General features: G+C 38.5%; 1 protein-coding gene across 50 annotated transcripts in view; it reads right to left on the minus strand.

The window, feature by feature from the left end:
* The window catches only part of ATP9B (ATPase phospholipid transporting 9B (putative)), a 296,871-nt gene that overhangs the window by 175,822 nt on the left and 95,151 nt on the right, over nt 1-25,898 (minus strand). For 30 of the 50 annotated variants that reach the window (XR_012427204.1, XR_012427202.1, XR_012427205.1 and 27 more), the window contains 2 exons: nt 21,806-21,900; nt 4,404-4,484 (listed from right to left, as the gene is read on the minus strand). The exons of 2 other annotated variants lie outside the window; for them this stretch is intronic. Coding sequence is in view for 30 of the 48 variants with exons in the window: in XM_065533602.2 (XP_065389674.1) it covers nt 4,404-4,484; nt 21,806-21,900 (176 nt within the window). In the remaining 18 variants the exon portion in view is untranslated. The remainder of the gene's footprint in view (nt 1-4,403; nt 4,485-21,805; nt 21,901-25,898) is intronic. 18 more of the 50 variants (XR_012427206.1, XM_074022640.1, XM_074022643.1 and 15 more) reach the window with 2 other exon arrangements.

Genomic DNA, 25,898 nt, shown 5'->3' on the forward strand with positions numbered 1-25,898 from the left:
TTACCTCCATTTATTACCTGGCCTCTGAAATCCCCACCCTAACAGAATGGTTTTGTAGTTATGTGACCTTAACATAAACCTTTATATGTTCTTCCCTCTGCACACTTTTTGTTCACCTTTTCATATACTTAATTCATCAATTTTCATTCTTTTATTTTTATTGCTCTCTCTCTATATAAAGATTATAAATTTTCCTATTTCTACACATATCCACCAGATTCAGATTTTGATATGCAGTGTCTCCATTACCAATATTTTTTAGAAATTCTCCAATTTCAGTTCATATTTCTCCTTGGATACAAAAATTAATTAATATATAGTATTTACATTTGCAGGCAGAAAGTCGTTTCATTCACTGATTTTGTTACTGCTTACTAATTTTATTGCACTGTGATCAGAGAATATTGTCTGTATGAGTTCTATGTTACAGAACTAAAAATTTCTTTACAAACAAATGTATGTTCAACTTTTGGTGACACCCTATATATGCTGAAATAAAAATTACTGGGGAACAAAGTTCAATAAAAATTTAAAATGATATATTTCACTGCTCATGTTCTGAGCTCTCTCTTCTATACCTCTCCTACCTTTCTGTCCACCTGACCCACTAGGCACTGCAGGTGGATGTTAAAGTTTCCTATGACGGACTTTATTATCTTATAGCATCTTTCTCTTCCTCATTCTAAAATGCTTTCTCGATTCTATACTGGTATTCTTGTTAAATACCAAGGCTGCAACTCCTGCTTCCTTTTTATTTGTATTTGCTTGATGTATCTTTCCTTAACCCTTTAGCCTTTCTGATCCAATTTTCTGTGTGAAAAAGCCTGCGTACTATGCATCTTTAGCCATATTAATTGATAAACTGTTGTCTAATTTTTAAAACCAAATTTATTTTTTGGTGAGGTGTGTATTTTCTGGTCACTACCATTTTCCCAGTGTCCCAGGAGCCTGCCTTCATCCTACTCTCCTTGCTTAGACAGCTACTATTGAGCTCGTCAGCTTTCAATAAAGTCTCTGACAGCCTTTCCACCCATGTAGCAACCAATGAGCTCCTTCTATTTTCTCCTCTCCTCCTCTTCCTGCTTTTCAGCTGATTATTTGAGGAAGCATATAAAATTCATATACACTGTACCATCTTCCACCCATCCTCCCTCCACTGTTTTATTCTTAGATCTGTTAGAGCTTCAGTGCTCACCATAAAACTTAAAGTTCATCCAGGTCATCTATAGGCTGGGCAGAGCTAATCCTCTGTGAGATTATTCACAAAAGGCTCATGTGTACAACACACCTGAATTCTGTATTGTACAGAATTCTCTCTGAATTCTGAGAGCTTGAGACTGCTCTCCACAGAATTGGCACTTGCAGGACAGTCTCGAAGGAGCAAAACGCTCCACTCACACATTCTTCCCCTGCGCCTCCTGGAAAGGCTGCCCTGCTCTTGTATGGCTCTGCATGCTGCAAACACTGACACCAACCTGGCCCTTTCCAACTGTGGGGAGCTAGTCATTTTCCCAGGGAGACCAAAGGATTTTTCCCTGTATATGTAAAATATGACAAGCAGCTACATGTCTTGAAGTTCTCTCACGTGCATGCTGGTCCCTTTCAGTGTGTACCTTCAGACATCCTTGTATTTAGTAACACATACTTGAGCTGTCAATGTTTCAAACCGCTTCATGATTTTGTTTCAAGACTCTCATGTCGGGTCTTTCTTGCCGTTCTTCCACATCTACCAACCTCTAGTCCTTTTCACCTCTTTAATCATCTCGTTTCCCCGACTCTTTTCTTTACAACCTCCCTATCTCTTACTGTGCATCCCCCACAGGCATGCTGTGGTTCAGTCCTCCCTTCTCAGATGCTCATGTTCAGTGTTTCAGTCCTCCCTTCTCAGATGCTCATGTTCAGTGTTTCAGTCCTCCCTTCTCAGATGCTCATGTTCAGTGTTCTCCTGAGTTCAGTTAGCCTTCTCATTCACATTGTCCTGTTTTATTCTTAAGCTTTTATTCTTACATTCTTGAGAAATTTATTCCACTTTGATTCTTGTGTTTTTAAATGTCTGATTTACGGTGTTCTTTCCTAAGTACCATCGTTTGGTTAGTTATATTTAAATCAGGCTTGTTGCATTGTTATAGAATTACTTTGCATTGAGGTTTTTCCTTTCCCTGTTTTTAGAAATTTTTTATCAATTGAAAATGTGCTTCTCACTTATCTGTTTTCTTCTGTTGATAACTACATTTGCCCAGGCACGATGGCTCTCGTGTCTATAATCCCAACACTTCAGGAGGCTGAGGCAGGAGGACTGCGTGAGCCTAGGAGTTTGAGGCTGCAATGAGTTATGATCACACCACTGCACTCTAGCCTGGGTGAGACAGCAAAATGGGTTCCTTCCTCTATTCATAATAATAAGAGCTGTTTTTCTTGAATCTGTACAAATAGGAAATCCTATTCCAAGGATGGGAGGTGGAATTTGTTTCTTAATCCAAGAGTGTCTTCTTCTACAGGCACAATGAAGGTCAATGTCTTCAGTGAAAAGCATCCTTTTGGGGTGGTGTGGACTGACTCTTCTGATTGCTATTATCATGTTTCAGAAAGGTCAACTTTGTCTTTTTCTTCCTAATTAAGCCTCCGAGAGCCACCAACTCTTTGCCAGTGCCCCTTGCCCCTGTACATTCCCCCAAGGTCACTTCCAATCTGTACTTCTCCACAAGTCCCTTCAATGTCCCATCGCTTTGCTTACCCAATTCATTCACAGGATGCATTATCCTACTTAGGAATCCTTTTTCTTCTGAATGCAAAACCTACATGATATCAGCATCCCAAGACAATCTCCTTCTGCTGCACCATCCTGGCTCTGGAGCTAACTGTGTTATTCTGGATATTTTCCCCACTTACAGTAAATTGAAGTTCACAGTATTTTCTGTCTCACATTTCTGCTAAACATGAGCTACAGATTACACTCTCTACTCTCATAGTTAGCCTGTATGATTTTGGAAGGCTATGTGGTATATAACAAAATTAAGTGGCCACCATTATCCTAAGGGAATCAGAACTTATGAATGAATCTTTTAAAAATATGTTTATCATTTCTCTTCTAAGCTGAAGATCCTTCAATGGCTTCTTCCGGTCAAGCCTGGATATCTTTCTAGTCCTACATGGCCCAGCCCTTGTCACACCTGCATACTGAGCCATATGCTTCCCTTTGAACCAGGTTTTTCAGCCAACCCGCACTTGCTCTCTGACTTCCTTGTACTTCCACACATTGTCTAGCAAACATTTCCAACTTTTCAAAGTCATGAGCAATATAAATTAGAGAAAAGAGTAAGAAAAGGAAAGGAAGAAAGCAAATAATATTTCAAATTCTTAATAGTGGTTACATAAATAACTTTTCATTTATCATACTAAGGGTACCTTTTTGTAACATTTATTCTCATATGTTGTCTTTAATAAGAACACACTGTTTTCATAACAACTACTTTTGTTTAAAAAAAAAAGATATGAGTTTATTTCAGAATTCATTGCATGATACTTATCACCAGGACATGCTTCCTCCTCTGTCCCTCCATGAACATCTTATGCATGCTTGTGTGCAGCACCTATGGAAATAGGCAGCTGCAAAAGGCCCAGAGCACCACAGGACTGTAATGACCTCACAGTGCCCGCACTTCACATTCCCAGAGTTTGCACACTAACTGTCGCATTATATAAGCTCTGAAAATGCTTTTTCAAGTGATGACAACTGCTTGCCAATAACTGCATGTGACCAAGAGTGAAATAAAAGATTAATTCACCAACAAAAGTATTTTTAAAATAACTGCAGCAATTACAAATAACCTATAGTCATGTACTAAAATCCCTTACTATAAAGCATTTATAATATCAGCTATAAGCTGTTAAAATAAAGAGTTACTGAGTCTCTCAAGCCCTATTAGTCAGGGGCAAAGTTCTTCCAGCTTTAACAAAACTCTATAATAATATAAAGTGTGTGGCATGAAATATACATATGTGTATAAAGAAACATAACATGCACATACAGACTCACAGACATACATACAAACACCCACCCAACTCAGACAGTAAAAAGCTAGACATGATGTGGATATTATGGTATACCAACTATGGGTCAAAATGAAAATAAATTACTTCATTTAACTGATTCACAATATTTTAGGAGATAAAGATCTTATTAGTAACTATGCTAAAAAAATTCCAAAAACTGTACTAAATGTATCCCAAAGACATATTAAATATGGGTACACTTAAGAACTTCAAACATTATATAGGTTTTCCCTTTCTAGTTTGAAACTTCTATTTGAATTTATTCTTGACTGAACTGTCTCAAAATAAAGGTTTGCTACTTTTAACTTACACAATAACTCTATTTGTACTGAACAACAGGTTTAACTTACCCTGGTAAATGTGCCTTCAAAACTGTGAATGTCCATTTGTGGTTTCTGAGCATAAACATAAGCACTGATAGAAAAAAGGTCCTGGAATACAGAACATTTGAATTGATTATAATGTTATAATTTAGTAAAATTACTTGGAAATTTCTCATTTGCTAATTAATATTTTTCATATATTATTTACAAAAAGCGATCATTGATTTTCTTAGATTTTTGTGTGTCAACACTATAAATTACAATGTCAGATAAAGACAGAAACCATTTTTAAGCTTGACAGGGTGTGCCCTTGAACAGCAGGTGTGAATCAAAATCATGCAGGAGACATCACAACAGGCAGCCCCAGGGCCTGCCGGGGGGCTCCCATGGTAGAGGTGGAGCCTATTTAGGAATATCTTGAAGTCACCTCAAAGTGTTCAGGGGGAATTAAGGAACTATCACAATTCCTCATAAGTTTTATAAAACAGTTTAATAAATTCCTAGATCTGTTTACATGTTTTCATTCAAGCAGGGACTGATCACTATAAGCTAAGTGTGGCCTTCCTTACAGCCACAAGCAGGCACTGGTCACTATAAGCTAAGCGTGGCCTTCCTTACAGCCATGAGGACGTGCTTATTCCATGTGTCTGAACCACGTGCTCATGATGCATACTTATAAAATCACATGGGAAAGCTTTCACAAAACACACATCATAGCTACTTTCATACCATTAATTTTGGAGCAGAAAAGACATAGGCTTTAGGTTGTTTCATTCATTGACTACACATAAAGGTTAAATCAGAGAGTCTCCAGAGGCGAGGCTGAGCCTGGTCTCCACTGGAAGCCACCCCAGTGCCTCTTCTTGCTGCTGACTGTGCTCTATGCTTTTGCTGTCATAAATCACAGCCAGGAGGAGGATCATATGCTGAGTCCTGGGGAGTCCTCCTAACAAACCATCTAATTTTGGGTGGTCTTGTGACCCGCCCCGCCATGACCCTTTAATACACAGAGTTTGCCATTTCTACAATTCTGATTTCCATTCTGTACATGTGAGTGTATAAAGTTCTGTCATGGCTGCTAAAACTCAAACAGAAAACTCCCAGACTCCCAGACATGAAGAAGCAGAGGTGAGAGATTAGGGTGACCACAGCAGCTGCAAAGTGAGAAAGAAATGGAAGCTCAGAAAGGAGAGTGCCTCAGAAGGGGCCGAATGTGTGTATGATCTCATTCTGACATCTAACCTGTCATGCCCTAACCTATATCCACTAAAAGAATGGAACCGAGACCACCACAGCAGCTCCCTAATGCCAGAAAGGTAGAGTCTAGAGTTTGACTTCAGTCAAGTTAGCTACCAGTTAAAACAGAACCAAACAAAAAACCAGTACTTTCAGGAGAACATAACAGAACCCTGAATCCTGCCTCTCTACAATGAATCATTTTAAAAAATGAAGAGATGATCCAAATTTCTAAACATATGAAGAAACAAAAACGCAAGGTCCATACCCAAGAAAGCACATAATCAGTGAAGACTAGCCCTGAGATGACCAAACATCAGAATTAAGAAGGGAGAATTTCAAAGCAGCTTTAGCACATCTGAAAGAAAAGCATGCTCCTAACGAGTAAACAAGGAGGAAATCACAACAAAGAAAGAGAAAGTGTATTTAAGAACGAAGAAGCACACAGAAATTCCAAAACTGAAAAAATGCAATGTCTGCAATAAATTCTTCAGATGGGATTCACAGATTACAGACGATGGTGAATCTGAACGTGGGTCAAGAGATAATGATTCCAAAGGACATAGGAAAAAATTATTTTGAACATGAATACAGTCATAGAACCATGAAGGGAATATCACGGAGTCTAACATGCATGTAACTGGGGTTCAGAATGAGTGGACAGACAGAGAATGAAAAAACAAAAACTACTTGAAGAAACAATGACTAAAAATATGCCAAATTTATTGTCAGCCAGAAATGTACAGATTCAGGAAGCCCAGAAAACCCCTAAAAAGACAAATAAAATTTAGAAATAAAAGTCAAATTGCTAAAAAAAAAAAAAAAAAAAAAAAATCTCAAAAATACCTAGAGAAAAATAACATTACACACAAGAGAAATACTATCAAAATACCACTGATTTCTCATAAATAATGGAGTCGGAAGACAATGGAACAAAATATTTAAAGTGAGGGGTGGAGGGTGTGGAGGGCAGACTTGTCAAGCAAGAATTCAATATCCAGCAAGAATATTCTTTAAGAATACAGGTGAAATAAAGACACTGTCAGATAAATAAAATGAGAACTCCATTCCAGCAGACATCCACTAGAGGAATATCAGCAGAGGTCCTTTAGGCTGAAAAGAAACAATATCAGGCAGAAACTCATATCGTCAAGAAGGAATGGTAAGGAACAAAAGTGGTAAATATCTAAGTAAATATTTAACAAAACAAAACAAAAAAAACCCAAATCCAATTTTTAATCTTAATTCCCTTAAACTATAAATAAAATGGGCCAGGCCCGGTGGCTCACGCCTGTAATCCCACGACTTTGGGAGGCCGAGGCAGGCAGATCACATGAGGCCAGGAGTTTGAGACTAGCCTGGCCCTCATGGAGAAACCCCGTCTCTACTAAAACTACAAAAATTAACCACACATGCTGCTGCATGTCTGTAGTCCCAGCTACTCACCAGGCTAAAGCAGGAGAACTGGTTGAACCCGGGAGGCAGAGGTTGCAGTGAGCCGAGATCGTACCACCTGCACTCCAGCCTGGGTGACAGAGCAAGACTCTGTGCCAAAAAACTATATGGGTGTGGGGGTGTGTGTATGTATATAAATAAAATGGGCTGGAACAGTTTATAATATTTGTAGATATAGTACATATTAAAAAGTACAGTGAGCTCTTGAACAACATGGGTTGGAACTGTGCAGGTCCACTTATACAAGAAATTTTTTCAATAAATCTATTAGAAAACTTTTGGAGATTTGTTGATAATCTGAAAAACCTTGAAGATACATCACATAGCCTAGAAATATTTTTTAAATGTTTAAAGTTAGGTATAACATGAGAACATAAAATGTATGTAGACGTAGTCTATTGTATCACTTTCTACTATAAAATATACACAAATCTATTACAAAAAGTTAAAAGTAAAATAAAACCTAAACACACAGGTCATGACAACATCTGCAGCTGAGTGACTTGCAAATTGATCCTGAAGATGCAGTATCAAACCCTAACTGCACAGAACTAAGTGCAGTACACACTGTGCTCCCGGAAACGTGTCGCAGCCCCTCCTGCTGTTGCTGCGGGGAGTGAGTGCGAGGGTCTGCTGGAAATGTGGTGCGGCACCATTGACCTCTGTGTGAGCCATCTCCGCCTCCAGGACCCCGTGCATCTGCGTGAGCCGTCTCCGCTCCAGGACCCTATGCATCACAGTACCGAGTGCTCGCTCATGGCGCTCACATATTTTCCATCGTGTTTAGCATAATACCATGGTGTGAACCTTGAATAACACCACAGGACCCATAAGAAGTGCCTCTAGTGATGCTGGATGGAAATGTTCTCAAAAAGTAGACAAAAGTCATGACATTACAAGAAAAAGCTGAGTTGCTCAGCATGTGTGGTGGATTAAAGTCTGCAGCTATGGCTGCCCACCATTTCAGACAGACAGTGCACCTTGTAAACAGGTGATGTCAACTTGTGCCATCAATAAATTCAGTACTGTACTATAAGTGTATTTTCTGTTCAGTATGATTTTCTTAATAATATTTTCTTTTTTCTAGCTTACTTTATTGTAAGGATACAGTATATAATACATAGGACATCCAAAATATGTGTTAATCAACTGTTTAGGTTATCAGCAAGGTTTCCAGTGAACAGTAGGCTATTAACAGTTAAATTTGGGGGCAGTTAAAAGTTTACACACAGATTTTTGACTTCATGGGGGATTGGCACCCTTGACCCCTGTATTGTTCAAGGGGACTGTATAGTACAAAGCGTGAGTGGGGGAAATAGGTCTATTCAAGGACAAAATTCTTTTTTTTTTTTTTTTAAATGGAGTCTTGCTCTGTCACCTAGGCTGGAGTACAGCAGCAAGATCTTGGCTCACTGCAATCTCTGCCTCCCGGGTTCAAGTGATTCCCTGGTCTCAGCCTCCTGAGTAGCTGGGATGACAGGTGCATGCCACCATGCCCAGCTAATTTTTATATTTTTATTAGAGACGGGGTTTCACCATGTTGGTCAGGCTGGTCTCGAACTCCTGACCTTGTGATCCGCCCACCTCAGCCTCCCAAAGTGCTGGGATTACAGGCATGAGCCACCGTGCCTGGTCTCAAGGACGAAATTATTATATTTTATGTGAAGTGGTATAATTTTCACAATACACTTTTAGTTAAAGGCATATTGCAAACTCTAAAGGCATACTGTAACTAGTTAAAAACTCTAGTTAAAGGCATATTTTAGTTAAGAGCACACTGCAAACTAAAAAAAAAAGTGCTAAAAAGTCAAGAGATAAAATAGTATTCCAAAAATATTCAATTACAGTAATACTGAAGAAAGATCTAAAGGAAGACGAGAAGCCGAGGTACACTTGGAAGGCCTTAAGGGATAACAGAAAGAAACTAACAGAGAAAGATTAGAAAAAGAGAGAAGAAAGTACTCATCTACCAAGGTCTCTAAAAAGCACAATTGGATAAGATCAGTTGAAAATTATAAAATAATTATTCTTAGAAGGATTATTTAGTGTAATTATAGGCAAAACAGGGGAATAGAGGTAATGTTCTTTATTTATGGGATAATGAAGGAATTTCCAATTGATAGACTGCTTTTTCCATGTAAGTTAAGACAAACTGGTCTTACCGGTGAAGGAAAAGACAGTTGGATCAGAAATTAAAGGAGAGTGGAAAAGTCTGAAAGCACTGTCATCAATAAGAGGAACCACAGTTGGCCGGGCGCGGTGGCTCACGCCTGTAATCCCAGCACTTTGGGAGGCCGAGACGGGCGGATCACGAGGTCAGGAGATCGAGACCATCCTGGCTAACACGGTGAAACCCCGTCTCTACTAAAAATACAAAAAACTAGCCGGGCGCCTGTGGTCCCAGCTACTCGGGAGGCTGAGGCAGGAGAATGGCGGGAACCCAGGGGGGCGGAGCTTACAGTGAGCCGAGATCGCGCTACTGCACTCCAGCCTCAGCGACAGGGCGAGACTCCGTCTCAAAAAAAAAAAAAAAAAAAAAGAGGACCCACAGTTGATTATAACTCCTAACAAGGATTACAGGGAGCACTGAGGGCCGAGCTAAAACTGGTAACCATCAATTTGTATTTCCCAGTCTTGCCCTGTATTCTGAGGGATGCAGAACAATTCATTTTCCACTCTTACTTGCTTTTGTAAAATTTCATCAACTATATATATTTCTAAGAGTTTTTATTTTCCGCATGATCCTTTCTCATAGCTTGTTTTATTTAGGTTGCTAGTAACATCCTCTCAGATTTCTTAAAGTATATTAGACATTTGAATTTATTCTCTTCTGTTCCTGAACATCTACTTCCTCTGGGCTCGGCTTTTACATTTGTATCGGGCTTTCTCTTCCCTGTGGATTCTACACACGCATTCCAATAATCCTTTCAAACAAGGGGTAGCATGGCTAAAGGGCGTCCTCATGTTTTCTACACAGGACTCCTCCTGCCAGATCTCTTCTTTTTTTTTTTTTTTTTTTTTTTTTTTTTTTTTTTTTTTTTTTGAGACGGAGTCTCGCTCTGTCGCCCAGGCTGGAGTGCAGTGGCCGGATCTCAGCTCACTGCAAGCTCCGCCTCCCGGGTTCACGCCATTCTCCTGCCTCAGCCTCCCGAGTAGCTGGGACTACAGGCGCCCACAACCGCGCCCGGCTAATTTTTTGTATTTTTAGTAGAGACGGGGTTTCACCGTGGTCTCGATCTCCTGACCTTGTGATCCGCCCGCCTCGGCCTCCCAAAGTGCTGGGATTACAGGCGTGAGCCACCGCGCCCGGCCGCAGATCTCTTCTTAAAGGGACTGGAGAGTTGTATGTCACGCTCAATCACCTAAAAAAAATCTTTAACAGAGAAGATTCGATCATCTAAAATTGATACGGTCTTTTTCATTTCTAGAAGAATATTTACTGTTTTTCTGTTGACATTTCATTCATTTTTATATTTTAATCTATGTGAGTCATTAACATACAAATATGTAAATTGCTTTGAGTTCCTTGAAGAATGCACGTGAGATAACTGATGCTAATAAAACAGGTAATTATGACAACAATTCTAAAGGGAGCATCCTGTTCTCAGGGTAGCACAGTCCTCTGAGAGGTGCTGGAATGGTTTTGTGCACTCCATGCAGCAGCAGCACAGGGGGAATCAGACACTCAACAGAAGACAAAATGAAGAAATGGCTCGGCAGAGACCACCTTCCATCTTTCTTCCCATTTCCTTTGAAAAATAGAACTTCGGAGCTGTAGATGGGTAGGCGGCTTCTCACTTAAAGGACGCATTTCTCAGCCTTCTTTGCAGCTGGTTAGGACCATATAACTGATTCTGGCCAGCAGAGCATGTGAAAGGACATGTGCCCCTCTGAGTCCAAGTACTCACCAGGCCCTTCCTTCCCCTCCCCTGTGGGGCAGTGTGGAGGTGGGGCAGCCACTGGAACCCACCCTGCAAAACCACATATCACGTATCAGCAGAGATCAGCCTTTGACCACCCACCTGGGCTGTTGTGAGGGTGAAAATCTGTTTTGATTCAAGGTGTGTCAGTCACGTTTCAGTACAGGAAACAGAAGCCATCCTAGACCGTGTAGCAGACAGTGATTTCATACACAGAACAAGATGCTTCTCAAATCAATGAAAGGATGAAGCTCAGGACTGAAGCTCCAAAGCTACTCTCAGAATGCTACCAAAATATCCATCCAAGCAAAGCACCACGGCAAGGAACACATCTGAGACACATGGTTTGGAGACCACGATGCACACAGTGCACTCCCACCCAAGCCCTAAAGCTGGAGAGCAGGAGCAGGAGCTCAGACCCCTGAGAACACCTGTCAGCAGAGAACACACAGGCAGAAAGATTCCTCCTCCTCACTCCTGCCTTACAAGCTCTGCGAAAGTACATTCAACGTGAAAGCGAATTCACACACCTTTCAAGAAACTGTGAAAAATACGTGCAAGCTAGTTTCCAGATTTCTAAAGAACAGAGGCTGCAGGAAGGGTGGACTAAAGGTTGAACATACTAGTTTACCACAGTGCAACTGTTACAGTAACTTAGACTATGTATTAACTGTTAATAGCAAAAATTTATTTTCAATTAAGCTGGTTTACACAAAAAGAAATATTCTCTAGTAACTTGAGAATTATGAAGCTTCTACTAGAATGTTTAATAAGCAGTCAAATGATTCCAGCAATAAGGCAAGTCTGAGAATCACTCATCATTTGAATATGACACTGTCACAGTAATTTCCAAAACATGAAACTTTCATACCTCAAACTACCTTTTGATACATGAAAATAAAAAACAGGCTGGCAAGCTCATTTCTACACACACATCAGCATTTAGAGTAATGCATTTCATCTAGTATAGTAGACATCAAATGACTGAATAAATGGCACAATAATGAGAATGTCATTCAAAGCTTTTCACGATAATTTAAAAATCATTCTGAAGTTTTCAATAATGGAAGAAAGCCTCTGCTGTGAGGTCAAGGGCAACATTTGTTCGCATTACTTAAAGGTCATTAAAATACATCCTTAATCATAACATGTGGTTCATTACAAATAAAATTGCCTTTCGTTCAATAAAACTAATTAAATGTAAATGGTATTGTTTACTGCTGTATGGATCTTTTGAAATAAATCAGCATGTCATGATTTATTGAAAATTACTGTGGTCTTGTGGTTGTTAATAAATTGGTTTGATCACAAAAGCCAGAAACATATTTCCCAAATGTCTACAACGCCTGAAAACTGTGCCTCTAGACAGCTATGAAGCCACAAGAAACCGCACCTGCCATTACAGGCTCTGAAGCACAGCTATTATTACATGACTCTTCGAAATTTTAATCCTCTGATCATATTAAGTTCCTGAAAATGTAACAGAATCGATGAAGGTTATTCCTCCAGATGAGTTCTTAGGTCTCTAAGTTCACTTAGCCTGGCTGTCACCATGGACACAGTCTGATGTGACACAACTCGGATACAACGAACAGCTCACAACACAGAAGACCCTCAGATCTACACCACGAGAGACACCAACGCCAGAATGAGGACGATTATGGGCATAAGCTATTACATGAAAAACTCAATTGCCTTGCCTGCATCCATAATGAAATCAGAGCTTTCTTCTCTAAGGAAAAAAGATCTATACCTAACGTGCCAAGTTATGTGAAGCTAAAATTTAAAATTGATTAATGAATCAGATATTCAGTTGAACTTCCTTTTTTCCTAGGATATACTGCTTTTTGGTGGTGTGGTCACAGCAAAAATTAAAATGTTTTCATTTTGCCATATAGTTATGTCACTAAAATTCTTAATCAGACTCTGTATCAAAGTGTACTGGCCACAAAAATTTTAAAGTTGCATTGTATGAATTGTTTAATTCTGTAAATATTTTTGAATTTATATATGTGTATATCTGTCACTAATAAAAATAAAGAAAACATCCTATAATATTGAAGAAAATAAAATGTCACTTCCTGTAATCATGGCAAAGAGCACTACTCAAAGTTATAGATAACAGTATGAAAAACTGTAACTACTTCATTAAGGTGTGATTTATTGCAATAAACTGCATGTTTAAAGTGTACCGTTTTGTTTTGATATATGTGTATGCCTGAGATCATCACCACCTCATGATACTGAATATTTCCATTATTCACAAAAGTGCCCCCATTCCCCCTTGCAGCCCACCTATCCCTGCACTGCTAACCTCTATCACCTGCTGATTGTTTGTACGGAATTGTATGTTAATGGAATCATACACCAATATTCTTGCTTGGCTGGATTTTTTGGCTTTCTGTTTTTTCAGACAAATATTTTCTAACATAGTGTTTTGATTCTGTGCTTTCTTTTCTACTACCCTTAGCAAAATTAAATCTGCTAGAAAAATATCATTTAGTGTGACTTGCTCCCAAGCTGGCTACTGCCAGTGACCCTAGAATCCTTGGAAGGCTCTTCAGGAGGAGGACCCAGAGGGTGGGGCTTTCGTCCAAGTGTTACAGTCAACCAAAATCCCCTCCACTCGTTTAAGGACTCATATTATCCGCACTTTAGTTCTGCAGAGATTACTTGAGGATGTATACAAGAAAAAGAAGGACACAAGGAGGAAATATGTAACCATGAAACAGTAGCACTAACCCAGCAATCAGTTCCAATTACATTAGAAAGTCAATAGATTGCAAGAATGTCTCTATGATAAAAGTTACCTTAACAAATAGTATGAGAATAATAAGCTAGATGTCAAGTAATAAGATAACAGAACAGATTTATTTCACAACATAAAAAAAAAGAAAAGCAAGTTGAAAACCCTGGGAAGCACAGCAAGGATGGGAAAGGGCTGAGGAGGGAAATGATGACACAGAAGATGCAGGCTGGAGTGAGGCATGACTCTGCTCAGCTCATAACATGAAATAAAAAAATAAAATAAAATAAAGAACCTACTTAACTCTAAAACAATTCCTTAGCCACACATACTAAGTGACATGATTCAACTTCCCTCTTCTAGGTCTCTGTGCATCAGACAGAACTGTAGGAACTATTTTAATAATTATAATACTGTAAATGCAAATTACTTGGCTCTCACCTTTCAATTCCAGCTACTGACAAACATTTAAAAGTGGTTAAAATGATAAATGAATATTGGTGGGCAAAAAGCCTCCTGGCACAAGACAAAGCCTATAAATGCATAAATAAAAACATATAAACAGTAAAAGAAAACATATAAATATTTACCTAAATAAAATTTGAAATATTTACATGGCAAAGATATTATAAGGCCAGAAGTTAAGAAACAGATTGGAGAACATATTTGCAACGTGTACTGGGTAAAGTTATGGAGAAACAGACACGCTCATACCCTGATGTTGAAAAGTTAGAATTGTATAACCATTTGGGGACAATATTAAATTTGTGAAAAAATAAAAAAAACTAACAAAACAGTTCTTCAGTGAATGGTACTGATGCACCTAACAGCTTTTTTTTCTTGAGACTGAGTCTGGCTCTGTCGCCCAGGCTGGAGTGCAGTGGCCGGATCTCAGCTCACTGCAAGCTCCGCCTCCCGGGTTTACGCCATTCTCCTGCCTCAGCCTCCGGAGTAGCTGGGACCACAGGCGCCCGCCACCTCGCCCGGCTAGTTTTTTGTATTTTTTAGTAGAGACGGGGTTTCACCGTGTTAGCCAGGATGGTCTCGATCTCCTGACCTTGTGATCCGCCCGTCTCAGCCTCCCAAAGTGCTGGGATTACAGGCTTGAGCCACCGTGCCCGGCTTTTTTTTTTCTTTTTAACTTTAATTAAACTAAAAAAAAAAAACTCCCCCCAAAAATGGTAATCAGATTTTATATGTAAAGCAGGAATTATTTTAAAACTAATTATTTAAAATATAATCATGAGTAGAAATAGTCTAAGCATAAAACCAAAAAGCAGAAACCATTTAAAAAATATTGGTAGTTCACATTATATAAACACACTGAACTTTTATATGGGCAACAGAAACTATAAACGAAAGTATTTAGAAAAATTGGAAAATAAAAAGTTATTAACAAACTTTACATGCAAAGAACTTTAAAAACACACAGTAGAAAACTAAGCAGATAACATGAACAGACTTAGAAAATAAAAATATGAGAAATATACTTTCTTAGGTAAGAATTATCTTCAACCTCACACATTAAAATCTAACCAAATGTAAATTTAAATGGGATACCATTGTTACAGTTATCAGATTGGAAAACAGAGAAAGATTAATTGATTAATTAATACACAGTAGATAAGTTGCATAGTCTTCTGAAGAGCATTTCGGCCAAATAACCAAAATTCTTGAAATATGCTTATTTTTTTAATCTAGAATTTCAAAATAACTTTTAAATTCACCAATATCAGGCCAGTTACAGAAGCTATAATTTATCAGAAACTATGCAGCTAATAAAACACTTGCAAGGACACACAATTTCTAACATGAAAGGATGACCCATAGCATATTGTTGAATAAAGATTTTACTGGAAAAAACAGTACTATACAGAATTATCCAACCATGCAAGAACGTGGCTCGGGGAAGGTACTGTCAGAAAGGATTTATACCAAAATGCTCATGAGAGCCACCGCAGACTGGCAGGGGTTTTCTATTTTGTGATTTATGTATTATTTTCAATGCACACGTTACTATCAGAATCAGGACTCAAAACTGACATCCACCTCTTTTTTAAAGGGAAGCCCCCAGAGAGGGCAGGAACATCTAGAGATGGCAGAAGGGCCGGCATTCAGGCTCTCGGCAGGGCGGTCACAAGCCTCCCAGCAGGGAGATCCCCACCAACAAGCAATTTCTCAATAAACAAATACAGGTTTGTTTGTTTGTTTTAGTTTAACCATAATTTGAAATGTCACGTAGTTTGTTTCATCCACAAGTAACTTAATATTTTTCATTAAAAATTAATCAAGGGCTTCTACAAGCAATGTTGTGGTAACTAATATGAGACTTGCCCTCCCATGAAAACAACTGGAAAATGGACAATATTTATAAAATATCTATTTTCAGACACTAGATACAGTGCCCCAGGGAGAAGAGAAACAAAGCCATGTGCCCCACATAAGCCCAGGTAAAGTGACCACTTCACAGGGCAGAAGCCAGGCAGAGGGAGGCAGCTATTCCGAATTTAGGAGACTGAGACCAGAATTCAGGGAAACTGACAGCTAGCATTTGCAAAATACTCAAAAAGGGGCAAGGAAGAAAAAGACTTGCAGAAATATGCAGAGTGTTCTACCTAAGTGTTACTGAATGTGCGCACACACAGCATACAGGGTAAGAGTGTGTCTGGCCAAAGGAGAACCACAGACTTCCAGCCCCAACCACCCACAGAGACTACAGAGTTGGACAGAGTTCAGTTTTGACTAGTCAGAGTTCAGAGGCACCTGTGAACCAGCAAGGATTTCAGCAGATACCAGAAGGATCCCAGCAGGATCATGCTGTAGCAATCGGATTAATTAGCATTCCAATAAAGGAGCCTCTAGGCCTCTAACAAAGTCTAAGAACAAGCCTTGAAGACATCAAGTTGACCCACAAGTTGCTGAACTAATTTAATAAAGATCAAGATGCTTTAAAGATAGAAATGAAAATCTCAGACATTAAATATAACACTTACATACTCAGCATACAATAAAAAAGTACCAGACACGGAAAGAAGCAGGAAAGTATGGGTCTATAACGAGGGCCAAAAATTTAAATAGAAACATGCCCAAAAGTGACAGAGATAAAGGAGTTAACATACATGGAATTCAGCTTTATAAACCATGGAAATAGTCCAATGAAGCTATATACATAGAAGGAAAGAACAGAAAAGGTATTTAAACAAAAATGAGAGAAACATATGGAACATCCAGAGATTACAACACTCGGAATAACAAAATTCATTGGGTGGGCTTAACAGAAGACTAGATACTAAAAAAGATAAATGTTAGTGAATTTAATGACAGAGTAACAGATACTATCGAAATTGAGTTACAGAAGGAAAAAAAAGGCTGAGAAAAAGAGTAAGAGAGCATCAGTGGCATGTGGGAATCTGAGTACTCGATATTCCCACGTCATTGAAGTTCTTACTCTTTTTTGATATGAGTAGTTAGACTAACTTACTTGATATTAGTAGTTAGACTAATTTTGTTGGTCATGTCTCAGAGGGGTTTGGGCAGAAAGATAAGAAAAATAAAGGCTGAAAATCTTGAAACTGGATAAAAACCATGAAACTCCAGATACAAGAAGCCCAACAAACCCAAGTAAGACAAATCAAAACACATCATACTTAAATTCCTGAAAGCCAGTCAGAACAGGAAAGTCTTTCAAAATACCCACAGAAAAAGGCACAGAGGATAAAGAAGTCAGGCTAAGAATGCCTGTAAGCGTCTTTTCAGGACTATGGATGCCATAAGATGAAATAAAAGCTCTGAAAGGCAAAGATAAAAAAGAAAAGACTGTCAAATGAAAACTTCAAGACATCCTTCAAAAGTGAAGGCAAAATAGGCCCCATATGATGGCTCACACCCGTAACCCCTGATTTTGGGAGGCCGAGGTGGGCGGATCATCTGAGGTCAGGAGTTCAAGACCAGCCTGGCCAATATGGTGAAATGCTGTCTCTACTTTAAAAAAAATACAAAATTTAGCCAGGCGTCGTGGTGGCACGTGCCTATAATCCCAGCTACTCGGGAGGCTGAGGCAGGAGAACTGCTTAAACCCGGAAGGCGGAGGCTGCAGTGAGTCGAGATTGCGCCACTGCACTTAAGCCTCTGTGACAGAGTCTCACTCTGTCTCAAAAAAAAAAAAAGAAAGAAAGAAAAAGGCAAAATAAAGACAATTTTCAAACAAACAAAAATTGACAGACTTCTGCTAGAAGTCTCTAGCAGACTTCACTACAAGACTCATTGAAAGAAGTTCTTAGAGCTAAAGGAAATTGGCAGTAAATGGAAACTTGGATCCACACAGAGGAAAGAGCCAGAACAGGTAAACACATGGGTGAACAGAAAATACTGTTTTCATTTCTTACTATCTTTAAAATGTGCTTGACAACTTTAAACAAAACAAAAACAGTAACGCACTGTGTGGCTAATAATATGCAGAAGTAAGACAGACGACACAAATACAAAGGATGGGAAGGAAGTCATGGACATCTACTGCGCACGACTCTTACACTGTAAGTGACATGGAGAAAGACTGTGATAAGCTAAAAACACACTGGAAACATGATAATGACACAAAACAGAACTAACGCACATAGCTAATTAGCTAACAATGGTAACTAAATGGAAACATAACACACCATCAAAAGATGAAGAAAACAAAGAAATGGGATAAATCGAACCTAAGGAGTCAAAGGACTGACTTCAGCCCAACCACATTAATGATTACAGTAAATGTACACAATAAAAATGCAGCAATTCTCAGAATAAAAAAAGCAGTACCTACTTTTATTACATTAAGAAACACACTTTAAAATCAAAGAAAAAGATACATAAAACAAAAACTAATGGAAGATATACCATGTAAATGCTAATTTTAAAAAAGCTGGAATTACTATAATAGTAAAGAACAAAATAGATGTCTCAACAAAGAATATTACCAGGAATAATGAAAAAGGGCATATTCAAGAAAACATAATAATTGTGAATGTGTATGAACCCAGTAACAGTGCTTCAATAGAGATAAGGAAACAAGTAACAGAGCCAAAAGGAGAACTCGTTCAATCTACAGAAGGTATGGGATCTTAAAAGTTTTCTTCAGTAATTCAGAGAACGAATGGTAGAAAACAACTATAAAACTTTTTAAACAAGTTTCCATTAGCTTGACCTAATGAACATTTACAGAACATCCAGACAATAGCAGAACAAACATTATTTTTAAGCTCACATGGAATACTGACCCAGAGAGTTCATACGCTGGGCCATATCACAAGTTTCAATACATATAAAAGGACTGAAATAGAACAGAATATGTTCCGTGACCATAAGATAATTAAATAACAATAAATTACCAGACATTGGGAAAATCCCCAACTATTTAGCAAATAACAATGTATTTCCAAATAATCAAGGGATGAAAAGAAGAAATCATGAAGGAATTAGAAAATATTTTTAACTAAATGAAAATGATTTTTTAACTAAATTATTAACTATTGTTAACTAAATAAATCACAATTTGTGTGACATAGGTAAACAATGCTTGGAAACAGGTTTATAGCTCTGAAAGTTTATAAATAGAAAACAATAAGTTATAAAATCAAAGGTCTAACTTCCACCTTACTGAGGAAGAAACAAAAAAAATTATACATAAACTATGTAGAATGAAGGAAATAAAGAGCAGAAATTAATACCACAGAAAATGAACAAACAATAAAGATAATCAATGAAACAAAAAACAAGTTCTTTAAAATGATCGATAAAACAGAGACAAACTACCAATATTGGGAGTGAAAGAAGGAATCCTAAAATGGCTAAAAATAATGGAATATTATGAACTTTATGCCATTAATGTTGTCAACTTACATGAAATGAACCAATTCTCTGAAAAACACAAATTTCCAATGAAGAGAAAACCTGATTAACTCTGTACCAAAGAAATTCAATTCACAATCAAGTGCTTTCCCAAAAAGTAATCTCTAGGATCACAGTTCCAAAAGCGAGTTTGTTCAACATTTAAAAAATAAGTAATACCAATTTTATGCCAACTATTTGAAAAATTACAGGAGGCAAAGAGACTCCCAACTTATTATAAGGCCAGCTTACCCCTAGATATCAAACTAAAGACATTAAACAAAGGCAATACAGATCCATATCTTTCATGAACATCAGCACAAAACATCCTTAACAAAATGTCAGCATATCAAATACTGTGACATAATAAAAAGACATGCAGTATGACTACTAGGTGAGGTTTATGCCAGTAACACAAGACTGGTGTAACACATATGAAATCAGTCCACATACCATCATATTAATAGATAAAGGAGAAAATCCGTATGATCATCCCTACAGATGCAGAAAAGCTTTGGAAAAATCTAACACCCATTCATGATAAAACCTCTCAGCAAACTAAGACTAGAAAGAACTCCCTCACCCTGACAGGCACTCCCTGAACAAGCTGCAGCTAGCATTATCCACCAAGGCAGAATGCTTTTGCTCCGAGACTGTCAACAGGACACATCACCAAAGAGGACAAGCAGATGGCAAACAAGCACACGAAACAATGTTCAACACAACCAGCCATCACAGAAACGCAAACTGAAACCACAATAGGGTATCACTGCACACATCCGTCAGAATGACTACAATAAAAACTGGTGACAACACTGAAGGCGGCAAGGACACAGAGAAACCAGGTCACTCATCCGGTGCTGGTGACGACAGGCAATGGCACGGCCACTCTGGAAAACTGTTTGGCAGCTCCTTTGAAAGCCACCCTGTGTGATCCAGGAACTGCCGCATGCACACACAACCCAGCCCCATCCTCAGGTGAGGAGGTGCTGCTCCCTGACATATGACTTCACAATGTAATAGCTGCCTGGTTGACTCTACTCACCACCAAGCAGGTAAAAGGTAGCTGTCAACAGCCCAGCCTCTCCAATCTGCTCATCTGTTGGTCCAGTAGAACCTACCTTCCCTCATTCACTAACCATGAAAAAATGTAAGTTGTAATAACTCTAAACATATAAATTATGCATAGTATCCTAGAGAATTTAAGTAAACAATCACAGAACACTGAAAATTAAAAACCCATGAGAACAAATCATCTGAGTAGCACCTCGCTGCCTGGCTTTGACTGAGAAGCCTGACCCAGAGAAGCAGCTTGGACGATTTTCAAACAGAGCTCCTGACCTGAAGGCTAATGAAGCCCATGTGATGTACAGAGAGAAAATAGAAGAAAGAAAAACACTTTTATGTGCCTAAGTAGGTGAAAATTTAAAACAGGATATTCATTTGTGAGTATCTGGTTTCACTGATTTGAAAGATTCTACACACACGAGCATGTATGTACTTTTTAATTGGCAAACACCAATACAAAATCACAAAGGAGAGGAGCAAACAGCCAAATAAGAAATAAAAATTTCTGGCTGGGTGTGATGGCTCAAACCTGTAATCCCAGCACTTTGAAAGACCAAGGTGAGAGGATTGCTTGAGGCCAGGAGTTCAAGACCAGCCTGGGCAACATAGCAAGACCCCCATCTCTACAAAAAAAAAACTAAGAACTGACTGGGCGTGGTGGTGTGCACCTGTACTCCCATCTACTCAGGAGGCTGTGGAGAGAGCATCACTTGAGCCCAGGAGTTTGTGGCTGCAGTGAGCTATGATCACGTTATTGTATTTCAGTCTGGGCAAAAGAGTGACAACCTGTCACATAAAAAATAAAATAAATTGAAAAAGAAAAAAGACATTAAGAGGAGGAGGCAGAAGAAGGGGAGGAGGGCAAGGAGAGGAAGGAGGGGGAGGAAGGTGAGCAGAAGGAGAAAGAAAACCTAAGTGTCGAGGAAAATTTACAATTACCTAAAACTGATTATGTGCTAAGACATCACAGAAATTATTTTGGCATAATTCTTCAATGAACCTTCATGAGGAATAAAGAAATTATAAAACAAATTCTCAATGCATTAAATAAATTAGCTGGTATAAACAGAAATATGTGTGAAACCTAGAAACTACCACTAAAGATAAAAGGATGGAGTAGTCTTGATGCTGCTCACCCCCAGAGCCGGCAGCCGTTGCGTGCAGCTCACTGCCACCTTCAGCTTCCAGTCAGTTTCACCATCTAGTTGATCAGTTCGAATAAAACACGAACCTTGGAAGTAGAAAATAAAAATTTACCACTCTTGAATTGTGTTACAGAAGGTTTTTCCTGAGCTACAAGTGCCATCAAAGAGTAATTCCAGGGCACAGTAGGACAAATAAATAACAACCTAGATATTCCCAGGAACAAAAATCCTTAAAAACCTTTATTTTACACAATGTTCCTTGATTCACAAAACAAGTTTCATGAAAAGATGTAGGCCATTACATTCTTTTAAATCACTCATTTCCTATTTGCTGCTCTTGCCTATTAGGTTTAACATTAATCAGTCTTCTATTTTAGAAAAACTGCACTGATCATTTCTACTTTCAATGTATGTTCTGATAATAACAAAATAACAAACACACAAAAATATCCAAGAGTGTATGGTATTATCTTGCTAATAAAATATCAGATTTACCATCATAAAAAATGTTCAATCATAAAAGCACAACTACAATGCTAAGACCAAGGTAATTGTTACCATATGCCCACAGGCCTATCCAGTTTCAAACGTGCTAAGATATTCTATAAAGAAAATCCATTACTCTGGCCATGCTATCATCCCACTTCTCAGAGACTATTCTAACAATGGAATAGCAAAAGCACAAAATGACATACACACAAAGCCGCTCCCTGCAGCATTATTTATAGTAACAGAAGACTGTTGTGAAACAAAGGGGAACAAACAGGACTAGCTGAATAAAACAGAGCACATACGGCAATAGAGAGAGAGAAGAAAGTAAAGCAAACAAGATCACCTCGATACACTGACATGGAAAGATCTCTAGGATATAGACTGTGAAATGAAGAAAGCAAGGTGCTGGACATTATATATAGAAAAATACATTATAGTTAAGAACAAGGGAGGGAGGAGAGAGAATTTGTGTATGTCCATACATATCTCTATGCATGTATAACTATATACATACATGTTCATCTTTGTGTGGATATGTATCTATGTGTGTATCTGTGTGTGTGCATGTATATGTGAGTGTGCATGCATGGCTAACTTGTGTGTGTGCAAGCATATCTGTGTGCACACATGCATGTGTATATATGTATCTGTGTGTGCTTGCGTGTATGTTTGTGTACATGCGTATCTGTGTATAATATGCATGTATAACTGTGAACAAGCACCTGAGGATCTGTGTGTTTCTCTGTGTGTGCATACTGGTGTGTGAACATATCTGTGCACACGTGTACCTATGTATGCATGCAAGCATATCTGTGTGACGGATGTGAGGGCATGCAAATCTGTGTTTCTATGTGTGCTCCTCTATCTGTGAGTGTATTTGTATGCATGCAAATGCTTCTGTGTGTGTGCACATATATCTGTGTGTGCATGTATGTGTGTATAATACCTATAGAGGGAGGAAGGGAACAGGAATAGATGCTAAGACTTCTGAATATATCTTATACTGTTCACTTTAAAATCAGATACATTTTACATAATTAAAAAGCCAAATTATAGCAAACTTTTAAAAAACTCCTAAAAAATAAAAAACAGCGTATAAAACATAATTCACAGTTTAATCACAGTGAGAATTCATCCAGGTGACTTCTGAGGTTTCAGAATTTTTTTTTTTTTTTTTTGGGGGGGACAGAGTCTAGCTCTGTCGCCAGGCTGGAGTGCAGTGGCGCAATCTCGGCTCACTGCAACCTCCACTTCCCGGATTCAAGCGATTCTCCTGCCTCAGCCTTCCAAGTAGCTGGGACTACAGGTGCGTGCCACCACGCCCAGCTAAGTTTTTGTATTTTTAGTAGAGACGGGTTTTCACCATGTTGGCCAGGATGGTCTCGATCTCTTGACCTCGTGATCCACCCGCCACAGCCTCCCAAAGTGCTGGGATTACAGGTGTGAGTCACCGCGCCCGGCCTGGTGGAGAACGTTATACTGGGAAGATCGGTTGATAGCACCTGTATCTATTCATCACTAAAAGACAGACATGCAGACATCTGCCTACAGTTACAAACAGGACTACACAGAAGCACTGCTGTAGTATTCTTTCACCAAAAAAATGAAAAGCTAAAAGAAAACTGAAAATGAGTATGGCCAACCCTTTAGATCCACCTACCAGTTAACAAAAATACAAGAAATAAAGAAATGTATTAATAATATAGTTGTTTTGTGTATGCACTCACACAAATCTAGAATATCAGATATTCTCTATGTCCAATAACCCTGTTTTTTCAACAAATAAAAAAACAAAGATAAGGAATTGTTGTAGATAAAAACAGATTTGAGAGATACCTGTAACAAATGCAAGAGAAGGGCCCTCGCATCCTGACTAGAACAGATCAACTGTAAGAAGAGGTGTGTGAGACAATCAGAAACCGGGAGACTCACCAAGTGTTGATCTAAGAAATTCTTGTTCAATAGTTTATGGTATGATAATGGAATTGTGGTTGTAATTTGTAAATGCTGAATTTGTTAATGCAATCAAATTATACACAGGACTTTATCCAAATGAGACATACGGATGAAACAAGTCTGGTTATTTAAAGAGAAGTTTTCCAGGGGACAATGGTGATGCAGCAGTCCATTACACTATGGCTTCATGCAGTGAAAATTCCTATAATAAAGTTTAAGATCCAATTTAAAAAATAGAAAATGAGTAAAAACTTTAAGGGAATTTTATTTCCAGAAGGATAGAGCAGATGTACTCTTTCCTATTCTTCCTAAATAAAGCAAAAAAATGCTGAACATTAAATTTTTTAACATGATGATGATTCTAGAAAAGCAGGAAAAGTGCAGTCCAGCTCAAGTCCTTGGGTATCAAGAAAGGACAGTGGTGATTTCCTGTTTTCATCTTGCCCTTTTTATCTCAGACTAGCAACTGAAGAACCTGGTCACCCAAAAATGCCAACAGGTCTTTACTTCATGACTATCATAGTCCCATGAAGATTTGCTTTAAAGATACAGGCAAGATTATTCTAAAATGTGTATAGAAAGGCAAAATTGTTTAAAAGAGCTAAAAGTTGTTTAGAAGAGCTAAAAAAAAGTGGGCGGGGGGTAAAGGAAGAAAAACTGGGAGAAATCAGCCCACCAGATTATAAGACTTTTCAGACAGCTGCAGTAACCAAGATTGTTTGATACTGGAGAAGGAACAGAAACACAGATCAATGGAACAAAATAAAGAACCCAGAGAGAGTCCCCCCAACATCCAAGTATGGCAACTAATTTTGATGCATTCACCAAAGTAATTTATGGAGAATAGAATCTTCACTATAAATGACGCTAGAGCATTTGGATATACATAGCCCAACAACCCCAAAGCCTTGACCTAAACCTTACATCTTATACAGTAATTAACTCAAAATAGATCACAGATCTCAACGTAAAACTTTTCGGACAAAAAAAAAGCCACCACAAGAAGAAATCCGCAGGGCATATGGCTGGAAGATGAGTTCCTAAACAGGACATCAAACGCATAACCCATTAAAAAAAATCAATTGGACTTTGATAAAATTAAATACTTTGAATATGTAAAGATCTTTGCAGAAGATGAAAAGACAAACTACAAACTAGTAGAAAATATTTGTAAGCTGCGTATCTGACCAAAGGACGCCTACGTAGAATATATAAGGAACTCTCAATATCAATAGTTAAAAAAAAAATCCAATTAGAAAATGGGCCAAAGACATGAAGAGACACTTTCCTAGAGTCCTGAGGATGGCAAACACGCAGCAAGAACGTGCTCGACGTCACAGCCACAATGGAGCGGCACGTGCAAACCACGAGGAAGCACCGCTACACATACCACCAAACATCGGCCAGATATGGCAAAACTAGATATCCCAGGCATTGCTGGTGGGAATGTAAAACAAAAACGTAACTCTGGAAAAGGGTTAGTCAGTCGTAAAATAAGCATATAATTACCATAAAAACCAGCAACCCCACTCCTGGACATCAATCTGGAGAAATAAAAACTTATGTCCACAAAAAAGCTGTACATAATTGTTCAAAGCAGTTTTATTTATAACAAAAACCTCTAAACAACAAAAAA

This window comes from Macaca fascicularis, chromosome 18 (assembly GCF_037993035.2).
Source record: "Macaca fascicularis isolate 582-1 chromosome 18, T2T-MFA8v1.1".
In the NCBI taxonomy this organism is placed as follows: Eukaryota; Metazoa; Chordata; class Mammalia; order Primates; family Cercopithecidae; genus Macaca; species Macaca fascicularis.